Source organism: Bos mutus, chromosome 16 (genome assembly GCF_027580195.1).
Source record: "Bos mutus isolate GX-2022 chromosome 16, NWIPB_WYAK_1.1, whole genome shotgun sequence".
NCBI classification, from domain to species: domain Eukaryota; kingdom Metazoa; phylum Chordata; class Mammalia; order Artiodactyla; family Bovidae; genus Bos; species Bos mutus.
This window is the reverse complement of record NC_091632.1, coordinates 39331726-39358314: the sequence shown is the minus strand read 5'-3', so window position 1 is coordinate 39358314 and position 26589 is coordinate 39331726. Positions and strand designations below refer to the sequence as shown.

At 41.5% G+C, this 26589-nt stretch overlaps 1 protein-coding gene across 1 annotated transcript in view; it reads left to right on the top strand.

Annotated features, from left to right (window-relative positions):
* The window catches only part of DNAJC11 (DnaJ heat shock protein family (Hsp40) member C11), a 74979-nt gene that overhangs the window by 14059 nt on the left and 34331 nt on the right, over positions 1-26589 (top strand). Inside the window, exons 2-3 of the mRNA XM_070385161.1 lie at positions 10698-10827; positions 13602-13675. Coding sequence (XP_070241262.1) covers positions 10698-10827; positions 13602-13675 — 204 coding nt within the window. The remainder of the gene's footprint in view (positions 1-10697; positions 10828-13601; positions 13676-26589) is intronic.

Sequence of the window (26589 nt, the reverse complement as noted above, 5' to 3'; positions counted from 1 at the left end):
TGGACTTTCAGCTTTAGCATCATTCCTTCCAAAGAACACCCAGGACTGATCTCCTTTAGAATGGACTGGTTGGATCTCCTTGCAGTCCAAGGGACGCTCAGGAGTCTTCTCCAACAGCACAGTTCAAAAGCATCAATTCTTCGGTGCTCCAGCTTTCTTCACAGTCCAACTCTCACATCCATACATGACCACTGGAAAAACCATAGCCTTGACTAGATGGACCTTTGTTGGCAAAGTAATGTCTCTGCTTTTCAATATGCTATCTAGGTTGGTCATAACTTTCCTTCCAAGGAGTAAGCGTCTTTTAATTTCATGGTTGCAGTCACCATCTACAGTGATATGCAGGTCAGGAAGCAACAGTTAGAACTGGACATGGAACAACAGACTGGTTCCAAATAGGAAAAGGAGTACATCAAGTTTGTATATTGTCACCCTGCTTATTGAACTTATATGCAGAGTACATCATGAGAAACACTGGGCTGGAAGAAGCACAAGCTGGAATCAAGATTGCCAGGAGAAATATCAATAACCTCAGATATGCAGATGACACCACCCTTGTGGCAGAAAGTGAAGAGGAACTAAAAAGCCTCTTGATGAAAGTGAAAGAGGAGAGTGAAGAAGTTGGCTTAAAGCTCAACATTCAGAAAACGAAGATCATGGCATCTAGTCCCATCACTTCATGGCAAATAGATGGGGAAACAGTGTCAGACTTTATTTTTTTGGGCTCCAAAATCTTTGATGTTACATCTGAGAAATTGTCACCAAATCCAATGTCTTGAAGCTTTTGGTCTGTTTTCTTCTAAGAGTTTTAAAGTTTCAGCTCTTACATTTAAATCTTTAATCAAGTTTGGGTGGATTAGCCAAAATTGTAGGATACAAAGTCAACATACAAAAATCGGTTGCATTAATTTTTTTATATGGTGTTAGGTAATGGTCTTCACTCTTCATGTGGATATTCTGTTATCCTGGTACCATTTGTTGACAAGTCTACCCCTTCCCTGTTGAGTAGTCTTGGCACAGTTGTCAAAAATAATTTGATCGTTTGTTTGAGGATTTACTTCTGGGCTCTCTGTTCTATTCTGTTGGTCTATATGTCTGTCTTTATGCCAGTATCGTTTTGGTAACTGTAGCTTTGTTGTAAATTTTGAAATAGGGAAGTATGAGTCCTCCATCTTTGTCTTTTTCCAAGACAAAGATGCTTTGGCTTTTGGGATCCCTCGAGATTCATGTGAATTTTAGAGTGGACTTTTCTATTTCTGTAAAAAATGTCATTGGTATTTTAATAGAGATTACATTGATTTTGTTAGTTGCTTTGCATATTATTGACATTTTAGTAATATTGTTTTCCAATCCAAAGTTTTCCAAAGACACTTGACATAAAATATCTTTTTCATTTATTTATGTCATCTTTATTTCTTGTAAGCCTTTTTTACCTCCCTGGCTAATTCTTAAGTTTTGTTTGTTTGTTTTTTATGCTATTGTAGATGGACCTGTTTTCTTCATTTCCTTTTCAGATGGTTTATTGTTCATGTATAGAAATGCAGCTAATTTTTGTGTGTTGCCTTTGTAGCTTGCAATTTTGCTGAACTCATTTGTTAGTTCTAACAAGGTTTTTGTGTATGTGGAATTTTTATAGAGTTTTCTATATATGATTGTATCATCTGTAAACAGATAAGTTTACTTCTTCCTTTCCAATTTGGATATTTTTTATTTCTTTTTCTTACCTAATTGCTCTGGCTAGGACCTGCAGTAGTACTATGTTGAATAGAAGTGGTAAGAACAGACGTTTTTCCCTTTTTCCTGATCTTAGGGGGAAAACTTTCAGTCTTTTACCATTGAATATGATGTTAGCTTTGAGTTTTCTTCCTCAGTTTGTAAAAGCCTCTTAATGGTTTTTGTTTCTTTTAGTTTCCTTCTGTTTCTAGTTTGCTGAGTGTTTTTATCACAAGAGAGTATTGAGTTTTGTCAGCGCTTTTTCTGCATCTATTGAGATGATCGTATGGGGTTTCTTTGAATATGGTGTATTGTATTGATCAGTTTTCATACATGGAACTGTCATTTCATTCTAAGAATTAATACTGCTTGGTTGTAATGTTTATCCTTTTAATATGCTGCTGAACGCTCCTGGTATACTGTTGAGGATTTTTACATCACTGTTCATAAAGGATTCTGGTCTGTAGGTTTTTTTCTTTTTTGTGGAGTCTTTGTTTGCCTTTGGCATCAGGGTAATAGTGGCCTCATAGCATGAGTTTGGAAGTGTCCCCTCCTCTTCAATATTTTGGAATAGTTGAAGATTGCTATTAGTTCTTTAAATGTCTGGAAGAATTCACCAGTGAATCCATCAGGTCCAGGGCATTTCTTTGTCGAGGTTTTGATTGTTAATTCAGTCTCCTTGGCTTCCCTTGTGGCTCAGCTGGTAAAGAATCTGCCTGCAATGTGGGGGATCTGGGTTCGATCCCTTTGTTGGGAAGATCCCCTGGAGAAGGGAAAGGCTACCTACTTCAGTATTCTGGCCTGGAGAATTCCATGAATATGACTGAGCGACTTTCACTTTCAATCTCTTTATTAGTCATGGGTCTATGCAGATTTTCTACTTCATCATGATTTGATCGGTAGGTTTTGTATTTCTAGTAATTTGTCCATTTCATCTGTTTTCATTTTTTTTGGTGTACAGTTATTCATAGTGCTCTCTTATGAACTATTTTCTATTTCTATAGAATGAATAGTAATAGCTCCACTTTCATTTCATAGTCATTGGAATCTTCTCTCTTTTTTGCCTTCAGTCTAGCCAAAGATTTGTTGATTTTTGTAATGTTTCTGAATAACCAACTTTCATTTTATTTCTATTGCATATCCATTCTTTATTTCATTTATCCCTGCTCTAATCTTTATGATTTCCTTCTGCCATTTTTGATTTTAGCTTTTCTTTTTCTCTCGTTTTTTCCTTTTATTGTTTAAATTTATTTTTATTAGAGTATAGTTGATTTTGTTGTTTGTTGTTTAGTTGTTGAGTTGTGTCTGACTCCTTTGCAACCCCACGGACCGTAGCCTGCCAGGCTCCTCTATCAATGGATTTTCCAGGCAAGAATATTGGAGTGGGTTAACATTCCTTCTCCAGGGATCCTCCTTACCCGGGGATAGAACCCACATCTGCTGCAAGTCTCCTGCACTGCAGGCAGATTCTTTACCGCTAAGCCACCAGGGAAGCTCATAGTTGATTTACAGTGCTGTATTCGTTTCTGCTGTACGGCAAAGTGGATCAGTCATACATACGCACATATTCACCCGTCTTTTTAGATTCTATTCCCATATAGGTCATTATAGAGTATTGAATAGAGTTCCCTGTGCTATACAATAGGTTCTTTTTAGCTATCTATTTTACATATAGAAGTGTGTATTGTAGAAAGTGAAGAGGAACTAAAGAGCCTCTTGATGAGGGTGAAAGAGGAGAGTGAAAAAGCTGACTTGAAATTCCACATTCAAAAAACTAAGATCATGGTGTCTGATTTCATGACAAATAGAAGGGGGAAAAGTGGAAGCAATGACAAATTTTATTTTCTCGGGCTCCAAAATCACTGTGAACGCCAACTGCAGTCATGAAATTAAACAAAACTTGTTCCTTGGAAGGAAAATGATGACAAACCTAGACAGCGTGTTAAAAAGCAGAACATCACTTTGCCTACGAAGGTCCATATATTAAACCTATGGTTTTTCCAGTAGTCATGTATGGATGTGAAAGTTTGACCATGAAGAAGGCTGGGTGCTGAAGAATTGATGCCGTCAAACTGTGGTGTTGGAGAAGACTCCCTTGGACAGCAGGGAGATCAAACTTTCAATCCTAAAGAAAACCAACTCTGAATATTCACTGGAAGGACTGATGCTGAAACTGAAGTTTATAGTTATTCTGTCTTCTTGCTGCACTGAACCTTTTATTATTATTGGATGTCTTTCTTTGTGTCTTGTAACCTTTTCTGATTTCATGTCTGTATTATCTGGTATTAATAGCTTTGCTCTCTTATGGTTACTACAGTGGTTGCAAGGAATGTCTGTTTCCATCCTTCAACTCTCTACCTGTTTGTTTTGGATCTCAGTTGAGTCTCTCATTGGTAGTATACAGGTGGTCATGTGTTTTTATCTGTTCTGCTGGTCTTTGTCTTTGATTAGAGAGTTTAATCTATTGATGTTTAAAGTAATTACTTATAAGAAGGAATATTTTTGCTACTTGTTTTCTGTGCACTGTTTTGGTGGTTTTGTTTTTTTTGTCTCATGTCCCACATTATTATCTTTTGTGTTAAGCTGATTTTTTGTAGTGAAATTTTTTTTTTTTATTTTATTTTTAAACTTTACAATATTGTATTAGTTTTGCCAAATATCGAAATGAATCCACCACAGGTATACCTGTGTTCCCCATCCCGAACCCTCCTCCCTCCTCCCTCCCCATACCCTCCCTCTGGGTCGTCCCAGTGCACCAGCCCCAAGCATCCAGTATCGTGCATCGAACCTGGACTGGTGACTCGTTTCATACATGATATTATACATGTTTCAATGCCATTCTCCCAAATCTCCCCACCCTCTCCCTCTCCCACAGAGTCCATAAGACTGATCTGTACATCAGTGTCTCTTTTGCTGTCTCGTACACAGGGTTATTGTTACCATCTTTCTAAATTCCATATATATGGGTTAGTATACTGTATTGGTGTTTTTCTTTCTGGCTTACTTCACTCTGTATAATAGGCTCCAGTTTCATCCATCTCATTAGAACTGATTCAAATGTATTCTTTTTAATGGCTGGGTAATACTCCATTGTGTATATGTACCACAGCTTTCTTATCCATTCATCTGCTGATGGACATCTAGGTTGCTTCCATGTCCTGGCTATTATAAACAGTGCTGTGATGAACATTGGGGTACACGTGTCTGTTTCCCTTCTGGTTTCCTCAGTGTGTATGCCCAGCAGTGGGTTTGCTGGATTTTAATTCACCTCTCGTATCCTTTCATGTATATGCTATAACGGTTTCCTTTGTGGTCACATTTAACTCCTTAGATTACATTTAACATCCTAAAGTTGTAATACTCTAATTTGAACTTATTCCAGTTTAACTTGAATAATGTACCAAAACTTTTATTTTGCAACTGTATGCTACCTCTTTCAGTTATTGATGTCATAAAATTACATTTTTACATATTGTGTGTCTAAAAAATAAACTAGGGATTATTTTTTTTAGAATGCATTAGTCTCTTAAATTATGTAGAAACAAAACATGAAGTTATAAGCTGGAGCTACAATAAGACTACCTTTTAGATTAATCTTTTTTTTTAATGTCTGAAATCATTGAGAAGACAAGATACGGAGTTACAAATCATTTTTATAATAATACTAGCTTTTATAATTGCCCGTGTATTTCCTTTTCTGAGATCTTAATTTCTTCATGTGGCTTTGAGTTACTGTCTGGTATCCTTTCATTTCACCAGGCAGGTCCAGTGTTTCACAGTAAAGGTCAAGGTTCGTTTTTCCACATGTGAATATTCCTTTCTTCTATCGTCATTTATTGAAGAACTGTCTTTTCCGCTTTGCATTACCTCATATTGCACGCCTGACCACATACATGGGGGTCTGTTTGTGGACTCACTTCTGGTCCACTGGTTTGTGTATGTCTGTTCTTTTACTGGTAGCACGCTGTCTTGATTACCAGAGCAGTGTTAAAGTCCAGTATTGTGAGTCCTCCAGTTCTTCCTCAAAGTTATTTTGGTTAGTAAAATAACTGGAAAGTAAAATTTCTTCTTGCTCCATATTGTTTTTCCATATAAATTTTAGAATTATCTTGTCAGTTTCTACCCAAAAAAAAAGCCTACTGGAATTCTGATTGGATTGCGTACTGGAATTCTGATTGGATTGCATTGAATCTGTAGGGGGAAATTTGACGTCTGAATGATACTGAATCTTCTGGTACATGAAGGTAGCTTATTGTGCCGTTATTTTCGGCCTTGTGTCGTTTCTGTCGCAGTGCATTGTAGCTTTCACTGTACGGGTCATAAGTGTATCCCTAAGTAGTTCATGTTGGTCAGTGATACCAAGTCTCAGTTTTTAATATATAGAAATAAATTGATGTTTATTGATCCTGTATCCCATGACCTTGCTAAAATCACTTAGTAGGTTTTCTGATAGACTCTTTATGATTTTCTACATAGACGACATCTGCATAAATAGAGACATTTTAACTTTTTACTATGTTTGTCTTGAATTTCTTTTTTGTGCTTTATTGCGTTTTTGTATCATACAGCATCTAATCCAACAGTTTTAAAAGACCACTAAACTCTACAGGTCTCTAGGGATCTTTTCACTATGAATTTTATGATATATAAAGATTGAATTTATATTAGATTTACTTTCCATTAAAATTATAACTAGATAATTGAGATGATGAAACTTTTCAGACTTACAGCATGATACATCACTTAATTTTATATACAATTTTAGGAATAAGTACATAATTTGAGGTATCATTTTTAATGTTATCACATATTTTGAAATGATATCAGCATTTTTATTTTATTCATTTTTTGGTCATGCCAAGTGGCATGTGTGATCTTAGTTCTCCAATTAGAGGTTGAACCCATGCCCCCTGCGTTGGAAACACAGAGTCTTAACCACTGGACCACCAGGGAAGTCCTGATATCTGTATTTTTATGATAGTGAAAGAGTTTATCATTTATGAAATATCGAACCAGTGACCTTAGCTATTCAGTTATGATAAAAGGCTCAATCTAACCTTTTATTGAATGTGATATTTATTAAAAATGAAACTTCTTGTTTCTATTACTTAATCAATAGCACGTTAAGCCATTTATTAATATGACTAAAGAAGGTATTGCGAACTAGGTACTCTATTCCCTTGTCTTCTAGTTTACTTTTTACAACCAGGAAATAGCAGTGTAACCTAAAGTCAGTCAAATCTGTCTAATCCTGCACTTGTAATTTTTATGAGATGCTGGAAAGAACAATTAAAATTTGCAGAAAGGGACTAATTCATTTTGGTTCCTCAGGAAGGAACAAGCTCCTTTTACATCATCACATAAGTAAACCTATCTGGAAAAGACATTGAATTTGCCACTGGTTAGCTGTTCTTTATTTGCTTAAAACATTGAAGCTTGGTGCAAGTGGCATCTTGGTAAATGTGGCAAGGAATGTGTTGTATAATTAGTTGACATAAGTATAGAAAGAGGCTTACGGTGGGAAAAAGGGGAGCCGCAGAGATGGGAGCATTGAGGCCCCTGTCTTCCGTGGAGTCTTGTTTTGTTTTGGGCCACACTGCAGGCAGGGCATGCAGGATCTTAGTTCCTTGACCAGGGATCAAACCCAAGCCCCCTGCAGTAGAAGCCCAGAGTCTTATCTACTGGACCACCAGGGAAGTCCCTGGAGTCTTGTGTTCTTATTGAAATAGAATATTTGCATAGAAGAGTCTGCATCATGGGCATGCAGCTCAGTAAATTTTCACAGACATGGGCCACTTCATGAATGAATGCTCCTGTCATCTTCCCACAAGGGCTGTAATTATCCCAGTTTCCCTATTCCTGCTGCCGAAAGGGTATCAAAGCTGAATTGTGGCATTAATGACAGCTGTAATGATTAAATTCCTCTCACGTGCAAGGCACTGTTAAGAGCTTGTACACATACTATTTACTCCTCAAAATAGGTGTGAGAGAGGTACTGTTGTCTACAGTGTGAAGAAAAGATTTTAGAAGAGCTATAGAGAATAGGTTGTTGCCATGTACCATAAGAAGCACTGTGATCACTGTCTCATTTTATTCCCACACCACCCCTGAGCACGGTTGTCATCTGCTCTAGCAGGTGAGAAAGCCAAGAGTCAGAAAGTTCATTTGCCTGAAGCCTCTGTTCTTAAGGGCTTCCCTGGTGGCTCGGTGGTAAAGAATCTACCTGCTAATGTAGGAGACACAAGTTCAGTTTCTGGGTTGGGAAGATCCCCTGGAGAGGGAAATGGCTGCTCACTCCAGTATTCTTGCCTGAAGAATCCCATGGGCAAAGGAGCCTGGCGAGCTACAGTCCATGGGATTCCAAGAGTCGGACTTGACTTAGTGACTCAACAACAACAACGGAAGCACTCATTACTCCTGGAATTGGAAGATATTGAAAAACGGTGGAAATTACAGAAAAACTCAGTTTGACGTCTTCCCTTGTAACCCTGATGCCTTGATTCGTCACACCCCTGTGACTGCTTCCCTGTGTTCCGGGGCCCAGACCTCCCGTCCTTCCTCAGCATCCTCACTGTGGACCTGGTCCCATCCTCCACCTGGAGGGCTGGCTTTTCAGGCCCCTCTGGCATGTTGTCAGTGACCCAGAATTTGCTTCTGTTGTCAAAATGGTGGAGTTGCCTCCCAAAAAAATATGTTCTTGACAAATCACCTGGACAACCTAGATGTCCATCAACAGATGAATGGATAAAGAAGATGTGATAGATATATGCAATGGAATATTACTCAGCTGTGAAAAGGAACAAAATGAAGTCATTTGTAGAGATATGGATGAATTTAGGGACTCATACAGAGCAAACTAAGTCAGAAAGAGGGAAAAAAATCATATATTACTGCATATATATGGAATCTAGGAGAAATGGTACTGATGAACCTATTTGCAGAGCAGGAACAGAGACGCAGACGGAGAACAGACTTGTGGAAAGGGAGGAGGGGAGGAGGGGATGGTACAGATGGGGAGAGAAGCACTGACGTGTATATACATTACCGTGTGTTAAATAGATAACTAGCAAGAAGCTGCTGTATAGCACTGGGAGCTTAGCTCGATGATGGCTGAGAGGGGTGGGATGGGGTGTAGGTGGGAGGGAGGCTCAAGAGGGAGGGGACATATGTATATACGTATGGATATGGGAGTTGGACCATAAAGAAGGCTGAGCGATAAAGAATTGATGCTTTCAAATTGTGGTGCTGGAGAAAATTCTGGAGAGTCCCTTGGACTGCAAGATCAGACCAGTCAATCCTAAAGGAAATCAACCCTGAATATTCATTGTAAGGACTGGTGCTGAAACTGAACCTCCAATATTTTGGCCATCTGATGCGAAGAGCCATCTCACTGGAAAAGACGCTGATGCTGGGAAAGATTAAGGGCAGGAGGAGAAGGGGGGGAGCAGAGGATGAGATGGTTAGATAGCATCACCAACTCAATGGTTATGAATATGAGCAAACTTCGGGAGACAGAGAAGGATAGGGAAGCCTGGCATGCTGCAGTACATGGGGTCGAAAATAGTCCAGCAAGACGTAGCAGCTAAAGAACAACATAGCTGATTCATGTTGCTGTATAGCAGAAACTGACACAGTGTTGTAATGCAATTATATTCCAATTAAAAACAAATCATTTGACAAAGCTACACATTTGGTATCACCTATGATAGACTAAAAAGGTCCTGGAGGTTGATATAAAATCAGACATTGTACTTTCCCAGAGTACACCTGAGGGCCCAGCCAGCGAGGTGGCGCAAGAGATGGCATGGTGTTTGTAGAGCCTCCAGTGAAGCCTCTTTCTGAGAAGTTCTTGGTGGCTGTGAGGCAGGCAAAGTACAAAGTGGATTTCTGTCAGCCCTCCTCCTCCCTCCCTTCTGCGTTGTTAAAACACACCCAGAGCCCGCCTGTACTCTGTGTCATCTGTGCTCTTCTAATGGCACCTTCTCCCCTCAAACTGATTACTTATAAGATTGGAGAGGGACTTCCCTGGTGGTCCAGTGGCTAAGACTCTGTGCTCCCAGTGCAGAGGAAAGGGAAAGTATTAGTCACTCAGTCATGTCCAACTCTTTGTGATCCCATGCACTGTAGCCCTCCAGGCTCCTCTGTCCATGGAATTCTCCAGGCAAGACTACTGGAGTGGGAGCCATTCCCTTCTCCAGGGGATCTTCCTGACCCAGGAATTGAACCCGGGTCACAGGGCAGGGGGCCCAGGTTCAATTCCTGGTCAGGGAACTAGATCCCACATGCCGCCACAAAGATCAAAGTTCCCAGTGCTACAACTAAGACCTGGGGCAGCCAATAAATAAATGAGAAGGAGTTGCAGGGTTGTGTGTGTTGAGCCTTTGGGTGCTCTGGGTGGGGAGGCTTGTTTTTACTACAGATAGGGAAGCATTTCTGCCTGCCTTGTGTGCTTGCTTTTAGAATTAGAGGTTGAATAGAAAGGTGTTGATTTGACAATTTGATGTCTTCGATTTTTTAAAGGATGAATATTCACTGAGTTTCCTTTGTCTGAAGACTGAGTACATGCATGGCATTTCTTTCTAATGGTTTATAGCTCTTCTCCCCCTTCTGAACAGTCTCTGTTGAGAATACCTTGGCACGATCGACTTTGAATGACTTGGGTTAAATAGCAAGCAGGTCTCTGTGACGATTCTCATTTCCACTCAGAGCGCAGAGAACCAGGGTGGGGACACATGCTTTCATTCTCTCTGATAGCAGCAGTTCCCAGCAAAACACAGTTGCTTTCGATGTACATAATTGATCACTTTATTAACTGGAAAAAAGAGGCCTTATTGAAGTAATAAAGCATAACTTCATTATATCCTGCATGTAGACAGCAGACGTGTTGGAACGTGGCTGATAGCTTCCCATTTCAAGGCTGATTCTGATCATGATAATATTTAAGTCACATCGACTGTCTTCTAATTGGATTTTTCTTCCTGCAGGCCTCTTGCGAAGAGCTAAAAGCGGCCTACCGGCGGCTGTGCATGCTTTACCACCCGGACAAGCACAGAGACCCAGAGCTCAAATCGCAGGCCGAGCGGCTGTTTAACCTCGTTCACCAGGCTTATGAAGGTCAGTGTGGCGCTTGGCTCTGTAGGAGCACCAGTGTAGAAACAGCAGTGTCTTGTAGCAGACACTCAATTTTTAAGAGGTTTGATTTGTAGAGGATAGAAAAAGAGAGTCCTTCGAGGTACATAAAAGAGGCAGTTAGTTTAGTGCTTTTTACTGACGGGGTCCTTTGAAAGAGTAGTGTTTTGCTTTGGAAATCAATATGTGTCCAGTAAATAGAAAATGAGACCGCAGGTGAAGTAATAGTCCCGGATCTGAATTCTAGGGGAATACTCCAGTTTTAAATCGTTTCCTCGTTTTCTTCTAAAGGGAACTCTTAAACGTGAAAGGCTGATCGCTACAGACAAGCTTACTTTGTTCTCACTTTTCTTTTGAGAAGATACAAAGAACATTTTTTCCATCTGAAAGTGATTTTCTTGGTTCTGTAGCATTCAGTTAAGGAAAGGTTCTAACAAAAGGAAGAAAATGATGTTAAAAAGCATAATAGGAAATAGAATCAAATAATTCAGATTTTTATACTTACCTCATACATTTCAGAAAGAAAAGTGTATAATATATTTGCTTATGAAATAGTAAAATCACTCGTAGGTACAGTTTCAGTTTGAGAGGATGAGACAGTTCTAGTAGATTGTGGCAATGGTTATACAACATAGTGATATATTTAACACCAGTGAATTGTGCACTTACACATGGTTTAAATGATCAGTTTTATGTTGTGTATATTATAACCACAATTTTTAAAATTAAAGTTAAAACAATGTGAACTTACTCTTAGGATATATGCCAAGTAAAGTCAGTTATTCATTCCAGAGCCACTTGGTGATTTGCTCCTTAATTAAACAGACCAAAAATTAGATTTTCTTTATGAAATAAAGATTTCTCATTGTGGACATAAAAGCACTTTGCTGTATTTCACTATGGTTTTACCAAAAAGTTAGATTTTAATGACCAGTAAAACTGAGACTGTGGCACACAGGTGTGTATAATCAGCCTGTGTCTTCACCAGATGTAACTGTTCGGGCTATTTGTCTGGTCTGAATATAGCTTGTTCCTTTTCTTGTATTTGGTTGTTTGAATTACCCTCATAGCTGGACTGTGTTGTTTTGGAGATTTGGGGAAGAGTTAGCAGAAAAGCCTGCCAATGCTTGTGAACATGTTGTAGCAGCAGGCCTGGCCCAAGTATTTGGCCTGAAGGGAGACTGAGGTGGTGAATAAATAATTCCTTCTTAACTCCTAGAGATCAGCTCAAGAAGTTTAGCTCCCAGGTTTTACAATGGTCAGCATTTCTTTCTTCCCTGTTAGATTTGAATATGGATAGAGTCTTTACATGGGCTTCCCTCATAGCTCAGCTGGTAAATCATCTGCCTGCAATGCAGGAGACCCAGGTTTGATTCCTGGGTCAGGAAGATCCCCTGAAGAAGGAAAGGGCAACCCACTCCAGTATTCTTGCCTGGAGAATCCCACGGACAGAGGAGCCTGGCATGCTACAGTCCATGGGATCACATGAGTCGGACATGACTTCGCAACTTAACCAACGATTAAACCAAGAGTCATTTACAGGTCTTCCCTGATAGCCCAGCTGGTAAAGAATCTACCTGCAGTGTAGGAGACCCCAGTTCGATTCCTGGGTTGGGAAGTTCCCCTGGAGAAGGGATAGGGTACCCACTCTAGTATTTTGGGGCTTCCCTGGTGGCTCAGATGGTAAAGAATTCACCTGCAATGCAGGAGACCTGGCTTCAATCCCTGGGTTGGGAAGATTCCCTGGGGGAGGGCATGGCAACCTATTTCAGTATTCTTGCCCGGTGAATCCCTAAGGACAGAGGAGCCTGGCAGGCTACAGTCCATAGGGTCACAAAGAGTTGGACACTACTGAGTGACTAAGCATAGCACAGCACGGTGTCATTTACATCATTTTTTAATTAGACCTAGAAATACATGGGAATTCTCAGGGGCCAGGGTAGGGAAGAGTGGGGAGATTCAAAGGTCTTGAACAGAAGTTGGCCCAATAGAAATAGCTGTACAGATGTTCAGAATCAGTTAGCTACCGCCCTTTTAGTTTTTTTAATGTAGTGATTTTAAATGTTTATTTAATTTTTTCGCCACACCATGCAGCATGCAGGATCTTAGTTCTCCAACCAGGTATCAAACTTGGGCCCCCTGCAGTAGAAGTGTGGAGTCCTAACCACTGGACTGCCAGTAAAGTCCCTCTCATTCTTATTGAACAGTCTTTTCCTGATGCACTTTAGGTGACATGGCTGACACCGTAGTGACAGGTGTTTGCGCCTTTTTAACTGATGTGTAAATAAAGAAGAGAGGCGCAAAAAACATTTCTTACATAGTTGGCTGTAGGAGTTAGTGAGATTCTATAGGGTAAATAAGACAGATTTTTCCCGTCGGAGCCTGTCCTTAGGTTTACATTAGGCTTTATTAGAAACTGGAATTTGCTGTCTCAAGCCAAGGTACTCTATAGACGGTGACAGAAACTTAGGACAGTCTTTTAAAAACAACTATCCTTTAGTGATACAGAGTCAGCACCCCTCACAAGGTAGCTCGGACATGAAAAATGCAACATTTTCCACCTGGAGCCACCTTTAAACATGTTCTTAGTTGGATCTGGAAGGCAAGTAGAAGGAAAGACACATCAGGAATGGCAGAGTCTCTGGGAAAATTGTGGTTGGAAGAAGGACAAAGAGAGGTGGGCTTGCCTGCTGCTGGTGTGGTCAGAACTAAGTGGAGGATTCAGTGCTTTGTAAACACATTGGGTTTTTCATTTGCAGTGCTCAGTGACCCCCAGACCAGGGCCATCTACGACATCTATGGCAAGAGAGGACTGGAGATGGAAGGCTGGGAGGTAAGAGAAGCTCTGCGCCTGGTATCCCAGGAAGGGACACCTCAACAGCTACAGAATAACACCCCCAAAACCCCGCAACCTGCTGTGGGGCCTGTGAGGATGTCTGACGATGTCAGAGTCCCTTTCTCACCTTATATTTTGGTTTAAGAGACTGAATTTTACACTTGGCTTTGCCACTTTATAGAACTTGGGACCGTCAGTCATTGAACTCGTCCTGTGTTTCCTAACCCGTCAGGGGAATGGAGGGATGAACTAGACCAGTAAGTTTTAACCCCGGGGAGGGAACAGGCTGGTCGGGGTGATGGTCAGAGGGTGTCTGCAAGGGTACAGTTCTGTCTACATGTACACGTCCTTCCACACACACACTTCCTTCCACCCTCCAGGGTCCTGAGTGCCTCTCTCCAACCGAGGTCATAACTGCACGTAGGAATTGTTTGGTGATATTAAGAGTTGTACATGTGAACCAGATGGAAACAGAGAAAAGTTTAGAGCTACTGGATTACATTCTCTGTAATGATCCTTCCAGCTTTAATGAGCTGTACTGTTAGGATGTTATAGAGAGTAAACGAAATAGATAGCAGTGTCTATGTAGTAGATAACCTGGGCCACCGTGCCTTGTGAGAACAATCACTGAAGTCCAGAAGTTTCTGTGTGGGGACACAAGTTCAATCCCTACTCCAGGAAGATCCCACATGCTGCTGGGCACCTAAGCCCGTGGGCCACAACTACCAAGCCCGCGCACCTGAAGCCCGTGCTCCAGTGAGAAGCCCGTGCACTGCAACTGGAGAGTAGCCCCCACTCACCACAACTAGAGAAAGCCTGTGCACCGCAGTGAAGACCCAGAGCCGTGAAAAAAAGAAGGTTCCATTTTCTTTCACTCTGCCCCTGAGCAGTCTTAGAACCTTGGGCAGGCCGTTTGATTGCTTCACGCTTCCAAGTTATTATCTGAAAAATAATGATTTGCAAATCAAGTAGAGAAATTAATCTGAAAACTGTAAAACTCTGTATTGGCTATAAGAACATGCAGGTGTTATTACTTAATTTCATTATAGAAACTTGGTTCTGATGCCCAAGAAATTCTGGTAGATGTTAACGTTAACTGTCGTTGAGTTACTTCTTCATTGATGTGTAAACTCTCCCTTGAAGTTCCTTTGATCTCAAACCTGTATGCCTGTCTCTTCTAATTCTAATATGAAAACCTTCTAAAGACCTTTGGGTACAGACGGGAAGAGAAGCGAAACGGGGTTTCTCCAGTGCTTAACACTGGTAGCCTACAGGCCATTTTCTACATGCAGCTGTGTTTTGGTTGTCCACACAATGAATTGTAGTTGCTGACTTTAAAATTTGGGAAGCTTTACATAGAAGTATCTTATCTTCTCTGGAAAAATTAGAAGATCTGACAACACTGTATCTAAATTCCCCTCTGAGGCAACAGTCGATCCAGATATGAGGAGCCCCTGCTGTTTGGACTGGACTGTACCATCCAGTTTGCCCCAGTCCCCACCACTCCCTATCGTGTCTGGCCCTTGACCCATCCACAGTCCCAGTGAGCTCCCAGTGAGCATTTGGTTTCTGGCTTTTGGCTCGGTGGAAGTAACAGTGCATCGTGTCACATTAGTTCATGGTAGCAAAGTGTTAGATCTAATAGCTTACAATTTTTTTCATCAAAAAAGGAAAATAGAATCCTGTTGTATTTACTGAATTTCTCCTCACACTTCATGCCCCAGTTTAAAGCTCCCTTGTGTTTTGAAGATGTGGGTTGGTTACAGTTTTTCATGGCAGCAGTTGGGGCCACTGAAAAGCCTCAGGCCTCGGGTACGCATCCCCTCCTGAGTCTAGGCTTTTCATTGTCCCCACTCAGTGGGACAGCAGGGTGACTTCTTCCCAGCAAAACATCATGGTTTCCTATTATAAGACCAAACCGTCTCCCCGTTAGAAACAGAAGCACCACACACTGCAGTGATTATAAGAGCGTGTAGGCTGAGACCTTCCCAGGGGTCCAGTGGTTAAGACTTCACACTCCCAGTGCACGGGGCCCAGGTTCAATACCTGCTCAGGGAACTAGATCCCACATGCTGCAATTAAGAGTTCAAATGCTGCAACTAAGACCTGGTGCAGCCAAATAAATAAACAATTTTAAAAATAATAATAAAAATATAAAAGTATGTAAGCAGTCGTAGGTGGTAACTGGATAAGCTTTTATGTTCACATTTTTCAGTAGACTACTTTAAGGGAATCAAGTTCTCATCCACCAGAATTGGCTTTTTTTGCACTGATATTAATACTAAGCCTTCCCTGGGACTTCCCTGGTGATCCAGTGGTTAGGATTTTTCACTTCCAATGCAGGGGGCCCGGGTTCAGTCCCTGGTCAGGGAACTAAGGTCCCTCATGCCATGTGGCATGGCCAAAAATAAAAATAAATACTAAGCCTTCCCTGACAGTAGAAGGAAAAGATAGAAGTTACCTCCCCTGATACATATTTACAAGAGATATATCGATGCTTAATGTAATAGGAAGATTGACCCCACTCTTCATACTGTGAAGAAAAAGTCTCACTGAACTCAAGAGCAGTTCACAGAGCTGGCGTCACCACTCCCTCGAGGAGTTCTCCAGGTGGTGGTTTGTTCAGTGCAAGGGTTCTCTCTTTTCAGTCACAGCTTCCACCCCACAGAGGAAGCTGTGTTCCCCTCAGGGTGTTGTTGGTGTTTTTAGACTATTGAACTTTTTACTTGCCGACTGGTATCCATTTGCCACACATCTGTTAGTCTAAACACACAGGTGGTCAGGAGGGTGGAGGGCACTGCTAAAGTCCCTAGTGTCTGGGGCTCCTTTAATCCAAAGATGTCAGAGTAGCCACCAACATGCTGGTGGCTGGATGATACCACCAGCCTTTCTGCCAGCGGAGGCCGGGGGTGAAATTGAGCTTTTATAGGTTGCATCAAATATTGGTTCTGTTTTCAGGCATTAGATAGGTTTTGGTCTTTTCTGTTTGTCTCTGTCTCTTCTTTTGTCTTTAACCTTTAAGAAAGTGGATCATCCTCTGGCAGCATTCCAAAGGAGTAAGACGCCGCCATTCACAGCTCATAACACCAGCCACCTGAGTCCCCAAAGTTGCAGTGTTTGTGCAGATACCCATGTTGAAAATGAACTTGGCCACTTCTTCTCTTAAATGGCAGAAATCCAGCTCTGAGCTGTGGAAGTGGAGTGGAAACCATACAACCCGGAGGGCGCTTACAGACCAGCTGATGTACATTTAGAGGAGCAGCCTTGGGCCTGGATCATCCATGCTTTGGTTTCTGTCTGCAGTCCTTTACATTCATCCATATCTCACTTTTCCCTACCTATTTGACATCATCCTTACAGTGTCTAAGAAGATTTGCCTGGGGAATTGCCTCGTGGTCCAGCTGAGACTTCGAGCTCCCCATTCAGGGGCCCAGTTCAATCCTTGGTCAGGGAACTAGATCCCACATGCCTCAATGAAGATCAAAGATCTCGCGTGTCACAGCAAAGACCCAGCACAGCCAAAGAGACAATCAGCCTGTATTAAGAGGTATAATATGGTCAAGATCATGGAAAAGAAGACAGAAACTCCCACAGATCAAAGGAGACTAATGAGACGTGATTAAATGCAGTCCTGGACCCTGAATTGGATCCTAGGACGTAACTCTGATGTTACTGGAAAGACTGGTGAAATCCCAGAAGTCTGGGTTCAGTTAATAGCTTTGTACTAATGTTGGCGTCCTGGACTTGACAGGTGTTTGTTCTTGGTTATGTAAGACGTTCACATTTGGAGGAGGCTGGGTAGATGAGAACTTTCTGTGTCGTCTTCGTAGCTTCTCTAAAGTTCTAAATAGAGGAAAGGCGCCAAGATGGCGGAGAGGAGTAGGATGGGGAAAACACTTTCTCCCCACAAATTCATCAAAAGAGCATTTAAACGTCGAAAATTCCATTGAATGCCGGCAGAGGACATCAGGCACCCAGAAAAGTCGAAAGGAGGTAGGAAAAAATAAAAGACAATAAAAGAGACAAAGAGGGAGGGATCAGTTCCGTCCGGGAAGGGAGTCTTAAAAGAGAGAAGTTTCAAACACCAGGAAACTTTCTCACTGCCGAATCCGTGCATTTGGAAGCACAGAGGACAACATAACAGGGAGAAAAAAATAAATAAACAATTAAAACTCGCAGATTGCGAGCCCTACGTAACTCCTCCAGCGGAGAAGGCGAGACGCCTGCATCCGCCATTAGCAAGCTGGGGCTGGGCAGGGAACCCACTGCATCGCTGAGAGTAAGAATCTGGCCTGAATACCTTGAGCACTATCTGAGCGAAATAATTTGGGCTAGCAAACCAGACTGTGGGATATCTACCATCCCAGCCCTAACCTAAGACACCGCCAGCCCGCGCAGGACTAAACAGAGGTAGCCGGCTGCAAACCTTCCTCCGGTGACAGGCAGCCAGAGCCGGAAGTGGGCAATCGCAGCCCCAGAGAGACATTATCTATAAAACTGGCTTTTTGCTAACTAAAACTTATTGGGGGTCTGGACGGTTAACATCTGCCTGAGAAGGTGCGCGCCGGTTTACACCCAGATAACCAAGTGGCAGGGAGGCGATAAGTCGCAGCATTGGCGCCGCCAAACACCTCATCACCTGAGCTGCTCGGACCTGGGAAGAGCACAAACGCAGCCCCAACTGAGTCTGCGCCTCTGAGGACTACCTGAGTGCCTGAACCTGAGCGGCTTGGACCTGGGAGGTGCATGCAACCCAGGGCCAGCCTCGGATTGTTCCCGGCGGAACAACCTAGAGCCTGAGCAGTGTGGGCAGGGAGGCTACACGCGCGTGTGCGGGCAGACCCAGTGTGGCTGAGGCACTGCGGCGCGCCAGTGTCATTTGTTTGCAGCATCCCTCCCTCCCTCCCCATAGCGACTGAACAAAGAGAAGAAATACAGCTCCACCCACCAGAACACCGACACAAGCTTCCCTAACCAGGAAACCTTGACAAGCCACCTCTACATACCCACACACAGCGAGGAAACGCCACAATAAAGAGAACTCCACAAACTGCCAGAATACAGAAAGGACTCCCAAACTCAGCAATTTAAACAAGATGAAGAGACAGAGGAATACCCAGCAGATAAAGGAACAGGATAAATGCCCACCAAACCAAACAAAAGAGGAAGAGATAGGAATCTACCTGATAAAGAATTCCAAATAATGATAGTGAAATTGATCCAAAATCTTGAAATTAAAATGGAATCACAGATAAATAGCCTGGAGACAAGGATTGAGAAGATGCAGGAAAAGTTTAACAAGGACCTAGAAGAAATAAAAAGAGTCAATATATAATGAATAATGCAATAAATGAAATTAAAAACACTCTGGAGCCAACAAATAGTAGAATAACAGAGGCAGAAGATAGGATTAGTGAATTAGAAGATAGAATGGTAGAAATAAATGAATCAGAGAGGATAAAAGAAAAAACGAATTAAAAGAAATGAGGACAATCTCAGAGACCTCCAGGACAATATTAAACGCTACAACATTCGAATCATAGGGGTTCCAGAAGAAGAAGACAAAAAGAAAGACCATGAGAAAATACTTGAGGAGATAATAGTTGAAAACTTCCTAAAATGGGGAAGGAAATAATCACCCAAGTCCAAGAAACCCAGAGAGTCCCAAACAGGATAAACCCAAGGAGAAACACCCCAAGACACATATTAATCAAATTAACAAAGATCAAACACAAAGAACAAATATTAAAAGCAGCAAGGAAAAAACAACAAATAACACACAAGGGAATTCCCATAAGGATAACAGCTGATCTTTCAATAGAAACTCTTCAAGCCAGGAGGGAATGGCAAGACATACTTAAAATGATGAAAGAAAATAACCTACAGCCCAGATTATTGTACCCAGCAAGGATTTCATTCAAGTATGAAGGAGAAATCAAAAGCTTTTCAGACAAGCAAAAGCTGAGAGAATTTTGCACCACCAAACCAGCTCTCCAACAAATACTAAAGGATATTCTCTAGACAGGAAACACAAAAATGGTGTATAAACTCAATCCAGAACAATAAAGTAAATGGCAACGGGATCATACTTATTAGTAATTACCTTAAACGTAAATGGGTTGAATGCCCCAACCAAAAGACAAAGACTGGCTGAATGGATACAAAAACAAGACCCTACATATGTTGTCTACAGGAGACCCACCTCAAAACAGGGGACACATACAGACTGAAAGTGAAGGGCTGGAAAAAGATTTTCCATGCAAATTGGGACCAAAAGAAAGCAGGAGTCACAATACTGTATCAGATAAATTAGACTTTAAAACAAAGGCTGTGAAAAGAGACAAAGAAGGTCACTACATAATGATCAAAGGATCAATCCAAGTAGAAGATATAACAATTATAAATATATATCCACCCAACATGGGAGCACCGCAGTATGTAAGACAAATCCTAACAAGTATGAAAGGAGAAATTAACAATAACACAATAATAGTGGGAGACTTTAATACCCCACTCACACTTATGGATAGATCAACTAAACAGAAAATTAACAAGGAAAAAAAAAAACAACATGTATCTATAAAGCTCACTAAAGCAAAGCACAGTAAAATGAGGTACGGCAATAAAAAAAAAAAAAAAAATCACCACTGAAATCCCATATTGAGCAGGTGATATGCAGGGCAATTTCACATACTTTGTCTTATTTAATCCTAATGGTAGCCCTGTGATAGACATAAAAAAAAATGAAAATAAGAGAGGAGAAACTCTATGGGTACCATTTCCCGAACTTGTACTTTCAGCTTGAGGACCCAGTGTGGGAGGAATAGGGCATGGAATTGTTGCAAAGAACCCTTAAATCCTTAGACATGTTGTGCATTTTCTGAGAATGGAAATAAGCATGGTTTTCCACTTCTAGACATACTATTGGATTTATTGTTGATGCAACCAATAAAGTGTGAGCTCATCTAAAAAAAAAAAATCCCTTATTAGATATATGATTTATAATATTTGTGCCTAAAATATGTAGATACCATCCATGGTCAATCCTAAAATAGTCTGCTTTTCTTAGCTTCATAATGTCAACAATTTAGGATAAGCAGTACATTAGGTTCTAATATAAAGCTAGTCACAAAATGTTTCTGTGGTTACGGTCAAACAATAACCATAGTTGTGGTTTGAGCAAACTGAAGTAATCTTTTTTGGACAATAATGATTTGCTGAATGGATGAATGAAATGAATGAAGCAAGACAAAAAAAAAAAAAAAAAAAAAGGAAGAACATTTGGTGTGTCATAGAAGTTTGATTAGTATTCATTTTTACTCTTCTAAAGTTAAATAACATTCTTAATGGTGGGTCTTCAGAAAGGGAGGTGGGCAGAGACTGAAACCTGACCACACTGACTCTGAAATTCTATATTCTGTACTACTCACTACTCTGCTTACATGATGGAGTCTATAGCAGCTCAGGCTGCTATAATAAAGATACCATCAATTAGGTGGCTAAAATAGTAAATGTTTATTTCTCACAATTCTGGAGGCTGAAAGTCCAAGATCAAGGTACCAGCAAATACCAGTGTCTGGTGAGAGTCTACTTCCTGGTTCATAGACAACCTTCTCACTGTGTTTTTACAAACTTGGGAGACTTCTGGGCTCTTCATCCTCCTGAAAGTGAAAGTTAGTAGCTCAGTCTTTTTTATGGCTTCTTAATATTCCAGTGTGAGTGCATGCACGCGCACGTGTGCGTGCGTGTGTGTGTGTGTGCATGCTCAGTCATATCTTACTCTTTGTGACCCCATGGACTACAGCCTGCCAGGCTCCTCTGTCCATGAAATTCTCCAGGCAAGAATACTGGGTGGGTAGCCATTCCTTTTCCAGGAATCTTCCTGATCCAGGATGGAACCCTGGCCTTCCACATTGCAGGCAGATTCTTTATTGTCTGAGCCACCAGGAAGCCCCTGCTTAGTTGCTGAGTCGTGTCTGACTCTTTGTGACCCCATGGACTGTAGCCTGCCAGACTCCTCTGTCCATGGGGATTTTCCAGACAAGAATGCTGTAGTGGGTTGCTGTTTCCTTCTCCCAATGAAGCGCTATCATGCCATAAATCTCATCTTGGGGCCTCCACCCCCATGACCTCATTGAAACCTAATTACCTCTCAAAGGCCACACTTTCAAATTCTATCACTTTGGGAACTGGGGAATTAAGCCTTAACATATGAATTTTGAGACATAAACACTTAGTCCACAGCAGATGGCTTTTTTTTTTTTTTGCCCTGTGTTTTGTCTTCTCTTTCACTGAACCTTTGACTAAGAACAAGCACAAATGCTGATCTGGTATGCAGTGAACACATCTGACATGTGTTTTAACAAAAAAAAAAAAAAAAAAAAAAAAAAAATAAAGTTCTAAATAATTTTCTAAAATTATTCAAGTGAAAAGTTGTCTAACCAGAATCATAGAACAGACAGCATCTTGTGTGATTTTAATGCCCCAGGTGGCACTATTGGTAAAGAACCCACCTGCCAATGCAAGAGATGTAAAAGACCTGGGTTCTATCCCTGGATCAGGAAGATCCCCTGGAGAAGGGAATGGCAACCTATTCCAGTATTCTTGTCAGGAAAATCCCATGGAGAGAGGAGCCTGGTGGACTACAGTCCATGGGGTGGCAAAGAGTCGAACATAACTGAAGTGACCTAGCACGTACACACTGTAGTGTAGAAGCATTTATAGGAGGAAGCTGAAGCTTAGTGAAGTGACTCGCCTGAGTTCTCCAGGAGGTTCAGGTGGTGTCGGAAAGCCTGGGTCCCTGTCCTCCTCCCACTGCGCCACCTGCTTCTACTGGTCTCTGCACCCCCTCGTCTGCAGGATAAGTCATCCGACTAGCACAGAATAGACCTAGCTGATAGGTGATCAGGGTGGACCGTGCAGGTGTACAGACTCATGGGCTGCATGTGATACACTTCACTGATGAAAAACATTGAAAATATCTTTCCAACTGTACTTTCCAATTTAATGCACTTTGGGATGCTGTGTTCCGGGCTCGTGTATCTAAGGGGTTACCCAAGGGAAGAAAAAGTGACTTGCAGCTGGCTTAGGCATCTTCCACTCTCCACCATGATGTTCTCTGTGTAGAGAAGGATGTAAACAGTAAAGGGCTGGGGGTGTCCCTAGTGGCTCAGTGGTAAAGAATTTCCCTGCCAGTGCAGAAGACACAGATTGGATCCCTGGTCCGGGAAGGTCCCACATGCCACAGAGCCACTAATGCTGTGTGCCACAACTGCTGAGACTGTTCTAGAGCCCATGTGCTCCAAAACAAGCCACTTCAATGAGAAGCACCCATGCACCACAGCTGCAGAGTAACCCCCGCTCTCTGCGACACAAAGACCCAGCCAAAAATAAAATAAGTAAACAAATGGATTTTTTGAAAAAATAAATAGTAAAGGGCCCCATGGGAGTTAGAATGAGATGCCCAGCCAAGGTATTTATAGCTCTAGAGTGGCCGGCCAGCTTGACTCTGCAGTTAGCTCTGATACGTACCAACTGTTTGCAAAACTTCTGTCAAATAGACTAGAAACAGAGTGACTTAACACCTTTGGGATATTTGCCTCTTCATTCTGTCACATAGTGTGGCAGAGAGTCATTTGCAAAAGTCACACAGCTGGAATTGTTGAAAATAAATCTTGTTCTGCTCTGGGCCCCATGGAGGGAGCACCCTATCAGTCCAAGATGGGGTGACGGGGAAGTGAAAGCGCCGTAAATAGATGTGCATGGGCACTTCCTGGCAGTTCAGTGGCTAAGACTCCATACTTTACCCGGGGCCCAGGTTCGATCTGTGGTCCAGGAACTAAGATTACATAAGCCGAGGGGCTTAGACAAAAATAGAAAAGATGGACAAGGCTGAGTGTTTATAAGCACTAGCGTTGTGAGCAGGCCGCATCAGTTCAATATCACCGAGGACGTTTTTGTGAGGTCACAAAGGGATTGTTGCTGTACCATTTGGACTTTCAGTTCCTAGATTATTTTAACAGTGTTTTTATTTTAAAACCCTGTTTAAAAGAAACAGTTGCCCCTTTTTGGTAATGAACAATTTATATGGGAGAGGAGAAAATGTTTTCATTATTTTTTTCTGTTTACTTGCTGAAAGCGACAGTGAACACATTTCTCAATTTAGGGGGGTAGGCCAGCTCCTGTATTTAATTTTCTGGATTGCCAAATAATGAAATCAGGTTGCACAAAGGCTGTTTTTAATGTATAATTAAAATTATACATTAATTTTAATGTATAATTAAAATTATACATTAATTTAATGTATATATTATATATGTTATATGTGTACATGTATTATATGTGTACACACATATATACATATATGTGTACATACGTGTGTAATTTTAATGTATATATTCATACATATGCGTAGGTTTTTAGGAAGATACATAAAAAATTGTTAACCTGTGAGAAGGAGGAGTATGGGGAGGGACTATACCTTTTTACTTCATATTTTTCTGTACCATTTTGATTTTTTGCTATAAGCATGCATTTTTTGAATAATTTTTAAAACTTGTGATTTCCAGGATAGCTTTCTTTCACATCACCTGCCTTTGTAGGTGTTCTTTGAGCAGCGCCTCCAGTCTCCCCTGTGTTTCTCCCACTACCACAGGGTCAGGACTGTTTGATCTTTTCCTCCAATGACCTTGGCGGTGTCTCTGCTGCTCCCACTTTCAGTGTCCCTCATGGACTTGTACCTTTTGGGGCCCTTGGGAATCACCTGGTGGGGGTTCCTCTCTCACAGGTGTGGTACCCAAGACCCATGTGGCCCTTCCCATCCTGTTTGAAATCTCAGAGACTATCTTGCTTTTGGATGAGCTATACAGTAGGAAAAACCACTAGACCATTCGGGTATATTTGACCTAAATCAAATCCCTTACGATTATACAGTGAAATAGATTCAAGGGATTAGATCTGATAGACAGTGCCTGAAGAACTATAGATGGAGGTTCATGACATTGTACAGGAGGCAGGGATCAAGACCATCGCCAAGAATAAGAAATGCAAAAAGGCAAAATGGTTGTCTGAGGACGCCTTACAAATAGCTGTGAAAAGAAGAGAAGTGAAAGGCAAAAGAGAAAAGGAAAGATATACCCATTTGAATGCAGAGTTCCAAAGAATAGCAAGGAGAGATAAGAAAGCCTTCTTCAGTCAATGCAAAGAAATAGAGGAAAACAACAGAATGGGAAAGACTAAAGATCTCTTCAAGAAAATTAGAGATACCAAGGGAACATTTCATGCAAAGATGAGCACAATAAAGGACAGAAACAGTATGGACCTAACAGAAGCAGAAGGTATTAAGAAGAGGTAGCAAGAATACACAGAACTACACAAAAATGATCTTCATGACCCAGTTAATCATGATGGTGTGATCACTCACCTAGAGCCAGACATCCTGTGAAGTCAAGTGGGCCTTAGTAAGCATCACTACAAACAAAGCTAGTGGAGGTGATGGAATTCCTGTTGAGCTATTCCAAATCCTAAAAGATGATGTTATGAAAGTGCTGCACTCGTTATGCCAGCAAATGTGGAAAACTCAGCAGTGGCCACAGGACTGGAAAAGGTCAGTTTTCATTCCAATCCCAAAGAAAGGCAATGCCAAAGAATGTTCAAACTACTGCATAATTGCACCCATCTCACAGGCTAGCAAAGTAATGCTCAAAATTCTCCAAGCTAGGCTTCAACAGTATGTAAACCATGAACTTCCAGATGTTCAAGCTGGATTTAGAAAAGGCAGAGGAAGCAGAGATCAAATTGCCAACACCTGTTGGATCATCGAAAAAGCAAGAGAGTTCCAGAAAAACATCTGCTTTATTGACTATGCCAAAGCCTTTGACTGCATGGATCACAACAAACTGGAAAATTCTGAAAGAGATGGGAATACTAGACCACCTGACCTGCCTCCTGAGAAATCTGTATGGAGCTCAGGAAGCAACAGTTGGAACTGGACGTGAAACAACAGACTGGTCCAGATTGGGAAAGGAGTACGTCAAGGCTATATGTTGTCACCCTGCTTATTTAACTTATATGCAGCGTACATCATGAGAAATGCTGGGCTGGAAGAAGCACAAGCTGGAATCAAGATTGCCAGGAGAAATATCAATAACCACAGATATGCAGATGACACCGCCCTTATGGCAGAAAGTGAAGAAGAACTAAAGAGCCTCTTGATGAACGTGAGAGAGGAGAGTGAAAAAGTTGGCTTAAAACTCAACATTCAGAAAATTAAGATCATGGCATCTGGTTCCATCACTTCGTGGCAAATAGATGGGGAAGCAATAGAAACAGTGATTTTGGGGGGCTCCAAAATCACGGCAGATGGTGACTGGAGCCATAAAATTCAAAGACGCTTGCTCCTTGGAAGAAAAGTTATCACCAACCTAGACAGCATATTAAAAACCAGAGACATTACTTTGCCAACAAAGGCCCATCTTGTCAAGGCTATGGTTTTTCAGTAGTCATGTGTGGATGTGAGAGTTGGACTATAAATAAAGCTGAGCACCAAAGAATTGATGCTTTTGAACTGTGGTGTTGGAGAAGACTCTTGAGGGTCATGGACAGCAAGGAGATCCATCCTAAAGGAAATCAGTCCTGAATATTCATTGGAAAGACTGATGCTGAAGCTGAAACTCCAGTACTTTGGCCACCGGATGCAAAGAACTGACTCATTGGAAAAGACCCTGAAGCTAGGAAAGATTGAAGGCAGGAGGAGAAGGGGACAACAGAGGATGAGATGGTTGGATGTCATCACCACCAACTCAATGGACATGAGTTTGAGTAAACTCCGGGAGTTGGTGATGGACAGGGAAGCCTGGCGTGCTGCAGTCCATGGGGTCGCAAAGAGTTGAACAGGACTAAGCAACTGAGCT